The sequence below is a fragment of the Macrobrachium nipponense genome, chromosome 6 (genome assembly GCF_015104395.2).
Source record: "Macrobrachium nipponense isolate FS-2020 chromosome 6, ASM1510439v2, whole genome shotgun sequence".
Lineage (NCBI taxonomy): Eukaryota > Metazoa > Arthropoda > Malacostraca > Decapoda > Palaemonidae > Macrobrachium > Macrobrachium nipponense.
Genome location: NC_061108.1, coordinates 61,133,904 through 61,141,403, shown reverse-complemented (window position 1 = coordinate 61,141,403; position 7,500 = coordinate 61,133,904). Strand labels below are relative to the sequence as shown.

The 7,500-nt window shown below is 30.6% G+C and overlaps 1 protein-coding gene across 1 annotated transcript in view; it reads left to right on the top strand.

Annotated features, from left to right (window-relative positions):
- LOC135216706 (cytochrome P450 4c3-like) overlaps positions 1–1,124 on the top strand; it is a 72,946-nt gene extending 71,822 nt beyond the window's left edge. Inside the window, exon 13 of the mRNA XM_064252156.1 lies at positions 742–1,124. Within this exon, the coding sequence (XP_064108226.1) occupies positions 742–745 (4 nt within the window). The 3' untranslated portion in view covers positions 746–1,124. The remainder of the gene's footprint in view (positions 1–741) is intronic.
- The last annotated feature ends 6,376 nt before the right edge of the window (positions 1,125–7,500 follow it).

Here is a 7,500-nt window from a genome sequence, read left to right as displayed (position 1 = left end):
TTAGGCTGAAACTTAAACGACTCCTTTTATACTAATGCGACTGTTTTGCAGAAAGAATGAGGAGCGAGCACGAAGACTGGCAATTTGGAATGATCGCAAAGGTACAAAGAAAGGTGACTAAGTATGTTAGCTATAAAGGGACTGCACTTGCATCAGTTGTCATGAAAACATTTATTGTGTTTACATTCTCAATAAGCTGGAGAAAGAAACAGATTAAATGAGTAGAGAAGAATAATTTAAATTTCTCATGAAGAGGTAAGTGCAAATTTAAGGTTGATAATGGTCTAGGCATGTGAATTGAAGTATAGTGGGGTACTACAAAGGGATGATTTCATCTTGGAGTATCTGCAGAGAGTTGACATACTTACTATATCCAGATGGTGCTGTTTTAATCAGCAGAATACCAGATCTACAAAGCTTGCTTACCAGAATGCAGAGCATCACATATCAAGACAAGCCGAACTCAAAATAAATCTAAGAAAAGCGTAATAAGGGCATCGTGCACAATGGGATAAAATAGCGTTATAGTAGATGGAGAAATTATTAATTATGGTGAATCTTTTAAATATTTGGTATTATAGTAATAGGCAATACAGAATGCAATTTCATACAAAAGTAAGTTTAGACATAAATTCAGTACGATCGTTTTTGCTATACGAACATGAATCACGACTTGTCGCAGAAATGATATCTAGAAAGTTTTGTCGATTCGAGAATACGGTTTATGAAGAATATTTACAGGTAGACGCTGGTTCGAGTTGGAAATGACACCAGAAAGGAATCTATGGAGGTTCCATATGCAATGAAGAAAGGAAGATGAAGAGGACCTGGACTGTAATTCGCAAAACCCTGAAAAAATAGTACGTGATAATGATCGGAGGGCTTCTATGGTCAGACTTACTGGAATGAGAACTATAGAAAGGAAGTAAGGAGATGGGTATAGATCAGTGGAAGACAGAGCACAGGAAGACATTCATGGTGGAATTTCTCAGTGGCAATTTTGCGTCATGAGGCGTTGGAAAAAATGATGATGACAACCTAATATATACATATATAAGCTTAAAAATTCACAGTAGATGCACATGACTTCATTAAATTAGCGAATACCACAGGAAAATGATAGGCAGAAATCCAAGCGCTTTCGTCTTTACTAAGACATTGTCAAGGAAGGAATAAATACAGTTGGAAAGAAAGCTATCAGGTAAATAAAAAGATCAAGAATACCAGATGGTTAATTGTCAAAGAGTAAAAATATAAGAGATAATGCAGGATTATCGGATATCACACAATCACAAACCTAAACATAGATTTACCCCTAACAGAAACTACAATTTATCCATACAGTCCAAAACATGTAAAAACTTAATATATTAATTTTGTTGCTTATATTTATCTACTACTTTTTTCATTGTGAAGGTATGTGGATGATATTTTCTGTATTTAGCCAGTTCACGAAAATCTTCAGGAATTCTTTAATAATCTCAATAATTTAGTCCCTTCTATAAAATTTACTGTAGAGGAAGAAAGAAATTGTAATTTAAATTTTGTTGATGTACTGTCCATAGAAATAATAGAAATTTCACCTTTCCAGTCTTTCGGAAATCAACAATCATTGCCTCTTTTGTTCATTACTACTCCAATAACCATCAAAATGTTAAATTCTCTGTTTTTTCTGGGATGCTCCTAAGGCCTTTATTTGTCTGTAGCCCGCAGTTTATTGACGCTGAAATTAAAAATATTTATGATATTGCCTTGAAACTTAAATACCCAAGGACTTTTGTAAACGTGGCATGGAAAAGAGCTAGAAAAACATTTTATTTAATTAATGACAAACTTAAATTTAGTAAAAATAACATTGTAAATTTATCCTATGATAAAAGGTTTTTAGAATTTCCTAGAATTTTAAAGCGTTTTAACATAAATGTTGTTTTCAGTAATATTAATGTCAAAAGTTTAGTAATAAAAATTTCTCCTGAATATCTTCCAAGCTGCATATATGAAATTCCTTGCAAAAAGTGTGATAAAGTTTGTTACGGACAAACCGGTAAATCTCTTCAACAACGACTCAAACAGCACCAATATTGAGAGGAATATCATTGAGTCTTGTTTCAGAAGTCAAATAACAGATATGTAGATAAATATAAGCAACAAAATTAATATATTCAGTTTTTACATGTTTTGGACTATATTTGGAAATGTTGTAGTTTCTGTTAGGGTTAAATCTATGTTTAGGTTTGCGACCGTGTGATATCCGATAATCCTGGATTATCTCTTATATTTTTACCCTTTGACAATTAACCATCGGGTATTCTTGATTTTTTTTTTTTACCTGATAACTTTCTTTCCAACTGTATTTATTCGTTCCTTGACAATGTCGTTAAAGACAAAGCGCTTGGATTTCTGCCTTTTTATATATCTATATATATCTATATTTATACTATATATCTATATATAAATATATATTATATATATATATATATATATATATATCATATATATATATATATATATCTATACTATATATATATATATATAATATATATATATTCCTATATATGTATATATATATAATATATATCATATATATATATATATACGTATATATATATATATATATATAATATATTTATATTATATATATGTGTGTGTGTGTGTGTGTGTGTGTATGTGTGTGTGTGTGTGTCTTTGTGTGTCTGTGTGTCTGTGTCTGTGTCTGTGTAACTAAGATCATTATAGACCTTACGTATTCATGAGAAGTTAAATATTCAAGATCATATTCACGTGTACTGTATGTCTGCTAATAATACTTCTTTACAACTAATTTTGAATTCTAATTACACCTGACTTTTATTCATTCATTAAGGTGTTCTGTCGCATAATTAACAAGGAATCCAAACTTGTTTCTCTGGTATCGTTAAAGAGACCTCAGATTACATCTGGCAGTGTGCTTGGTTGTGGGTTTGTGGATTTTTACTTATATATCCCATCGTACAAAAGATCACTGGTTTCGTGTTTATACATCAATGTTCAACAGTATAGTTCTAAGGTAACAATATGCACAAGGTTATCGGTCTAGAAAATAAAGGGATTTTGCTTTTTTGCTTTTCTCTTTTATACAGGCTGTCATCACTGTGTCGGCAAGATTCCAATTCCTAAATTTCAAAAACCAGTCTCTTGGTAAATATTTTAATTGGGATTTATTTGAACACACACATACGCATATATATATATATATATATATATATATATATATATATATATATATATATATATATATCATTATATCATTATTATATGTTGCTACTTTCAAAACGCATATATCTTCTCCTAGACTGTATGAAATGTTAGAATAGAGTTTTACAACATTTTCAGATTCCTTAGCTAGCTTAGAGTAATAGGATGTCTTAAAATGTATGTTCAGATTTTGCACAACATAGTGTAAAAGTTCATAGATAATGTAGAATGAAAAGAGAGAGAGATTAACTTTGTCTGTTCTGAGCTAGAATTGTTTCCCTAATATGTCAACACCTTAGTTTAAGAGGAACTCGAGTCTCCGTTCTGTTTTCATAACATGTCAATCTTCATCAATCTTACTTGCTCAAGGAGTCTGTTTTGTCGAGTATGTCTTTGTTGAGCATACAATGTCATGACTGGTTTCATACACGTACGTCTTTGCTGAAACTACGTGTAGATTTCATGATTTTTCTGTAAAGTTATGTCATATTAGAAGCTTCTAGAAAGATTGCATCATCTTTTGTATGCCCAAAACGTTTTGAGCCCATCAGTCTCTTGAAGTTGCCCATACAAGGAGAGAGCGAAAGTGTTTATTACAGACTTTGAATCCCTGGCGTTCAGATCTCCCTCTCTCTCACTCTCACTCTCTTGCAAGCCACTTTTGATTTAATTTTAATGTAAAGACTTTAGTGTACGTAATTGTTGGTCACTCATATAAATTTCATATTTGATATTTCTTAGGGTTATTTAGTATTATTTAGTGCTTTTTGTGGAATCTGAACTAACATTTACAAGTGTGTAACGGCGCCTTTTATTTTCATTTGAGAAATATTGTGGCGAAATTGTGAAACAAGCTGCAGCAGAAAGAAAATTGGTACCAAGGTAATGTTATACAGTTTTTATTAGTTGCAACTAATAGTTACGATGGTTTAGAGAACTAATAATCACAATGGTTTGAGTGAAACAATTTCATTTTTACACATTGCAAATTTTTGTGTTTTGTGTTTGTTTCATTTTTTCATATGATGTGATTTTTTCTGTGTGCATTTATCCATTTTCTTATTGAAGTGTGCTTTTATTTTTTATTTTATTCTGTGGGATTAGTGCGTTTTACAATTTTGGTATTTTCTACATTTTTCCCTGTTTTCATTTGCATTCACAATTTAATTAACTTAGTTGTTTTCATTAATTAATCATTGCACATTTAATCGAATTTAACACTTGTGAATTAATTTGCACTTATTTAGAATTGTTTTCAGGTTTTATTGTTGTTTAGATCGTGAATTGATTTCGAAATTTTAATTATTGCCTAACACTTTTGAATTTCGATTGAATTAATTTTCTTGAATTTTCTAATAAATTGATATTGATTTATTTTTATTTAATTAATTCAAAAATTAATTACACTTTGCTTTGTTTTCAAGTAACAGTAATTTTCCCTGATATTGTGAATTTCACTTAAAAACTTTCAGTTTAATAATAAATTTTTGTATCTAAAATTTTTATAATTATATATGATTATATTTAGCAAAAATAGAAACATAGAGTGGTAATTGAGCTGTTTTCCTTCAATTTACTAGAAGTGAGTTAGAACCAGGGAAGTACTTAGACTTCGGAAATCAGGGAAATACTTAGACTTTTAAAGTATTTGATTGAGTGATGCCCTTTAATTTATTTAATTACAGATAAGATTACCTCACACCTATTTAATGAACCTAGTCTGATTTTCTGCAATACTGGTAAGTATTCAGTAGTTTAGTACCTGTGATGAAGGTTCAGACATCTGGCTTTTGTGAGGTACTCATTTAATGATTGGTAAATGTAATAACCAGGAACTTGGCACTTCGTCACAATATATATATATATATATATATATATATATATATATATATATATATATATATATATATATAGTATCTATATATATCTCTATATATATCTATATATATATATATATATATATATATATATATATATATATATATATATGATATATATAGTATACGTATATATATATATATATATATATATATATACTATATATATATATATATATATATATATATATCAACAAAGTTACAAACACAAAGGAAAACTGAAACACTGTAGATGCTAAGTACTTTCGCCTTTTTGCCAAGACACGTTCACAGTAACTGATCTCTGTTCGGTCGTGGCTGAGAGATCCGAATTATACAACTTTATACGCTGTTCAGAAAACTCGACTAGGCCAAAGAAATTTCGGCGCATATGTTCCTCGTTTGATATTACTGCAACTCTCCAAACAAACCACACGTGAATGTTTCCCATTCAGATGGTTTGCTCTTCGTTCGACGGAAGGTTGAAATCCGTATATAAATATAAATATATATATTATTATATATAATTATAAATATAATTTATATATATTATATATATATATATACACATATATATATATATAAAGGTTTTTTTGCCACGAAGGAAAAAATGAAAAAGCGAGATAGCCGAGTACTTTCGGTCCTATTCGGACCCTTTACTGAGTTTGCCTCAGTAAAGGGTCCGAATAGGACCGAAAGTACTCGGCTATCTCGCTTTTTCATTTTTTCCTTCGTTGCAAAAAAACCTTTATTTATACATAGCATCACGTTTTATATACTTCGTGATCAAGTTATTCATATATGTATATATATATATATATATATATATATATATATATATAATATATATATATATATATATATATATAGGTACGGGGATACGGAAGGACAGGGCACATTACATGATTCTTTATTGCTAGCGACGTTTCGAGACAAAGTCCCATCTTCAGGCTAAAGGCAAGAAATAAATATCACATCATTACCAAACAATTAGGAATGTTAACGTAAAATTATTATAAATTAAAGTATTTCTAAGTAAAATTACGAATAAAAACATTAAAAAGAATATATGTATATATATAAATATAAAAATATTAAAATGAGGAAAATACCTTGCTCAAGCAGAGTCCAGCCGTTCCGTGTCAGGACGGTGGAAAAAAAGTCAAGAAGAGGCAAAGAACAAAGTGACGTGTCTTTATGCTATATACAAAGGTACTGAGGTAGTATGGTTGTTAAGTGAAGGTACCAGTTTCTTAATTGCCAAACTTTCAAGAACGAGGAGGTGGTGTTCATATGGTGACGTCATAATGACCTTAAAGTTGTTATAATCTATCTCTGCCCTACAGATTCTGGCGTTATTCCTAATATTTGAGTGTTCAGGGGTGGATAATTTGCTTCCCGTTCGGTACCTTACACCTCTATGAGCATCACATCTCACTTTGAGCAACCGGCGCGTACTTCCTACGTAGGTCTGCTGATTACATCGGCAGCAATTAAATAAATACACTACACCGGATTGCATCAAGGAGAGCAATTTCTCTTTGTGTTTTAGGAAGCTATCAATATTTCTAGGATTTATGCAAGTGAATCTGGTATCAACTGCTCGATAATGGCGGTTTAAAATTTTCTTAAGGGAGGGCAAAAACTTCCTATCATGTATATAAGGTATTTTAATATAGTATCTAAATTTCTGTGCTAAATGGACTGGACTAGGTGGATGAAAAAAGTTATTGATGATATTTTTGACGTATTTAAAAAATAACCCCGATGGGTAACAACTGCTGTTGAAAAATCCCTCAAGAAATATTATTTCGTCATGGAATAATTTCCAACTTGATGTTAGGTTTATAGCCCTGTGGAGGAGTGTTGATAAAGAATTTAATTTAAAATTATAAAAACAAAAACTAGAAATTCATGCCAAGACCGGTAAAGGTAGGTTTCCTGTAGATTCCTATGTTAAAACAGTTATCTTTACGAACTACCATTATATCTAAAAATGCTAATTGTCCATTTTCTTCTAATTCACAGGTAAATTTAATATTTAATATCTTTAAACAAAACAAAAGTGTCATCTACATACCTTCGATAAAAAAGTGGTTTAAAATACGGAGGGCAATTGTTTCCTCCACAGGTATATTAGTGAAAAGTGCTTCAACGTCGAAGCTTGCCATATGGTTAGGTCAGAGTCCTGGCATAAAATACTGTTCTTAAAATCAAGAGAGTTGGTTAGATTATATTCATTTTTAAAATGATTCTCTAATAGTATAAAGTCTTTACATTAATGTGAAATAAAAAAATCTCTTGCACAGAAGAGAGAGAGAGAGAGAGAGAGAGAGAGAGAGAGATAATGATCTTGCGCCACGGTTTCAAATCTCAGAATGACATCTTTGCACTATCTTTGCATGGCCAC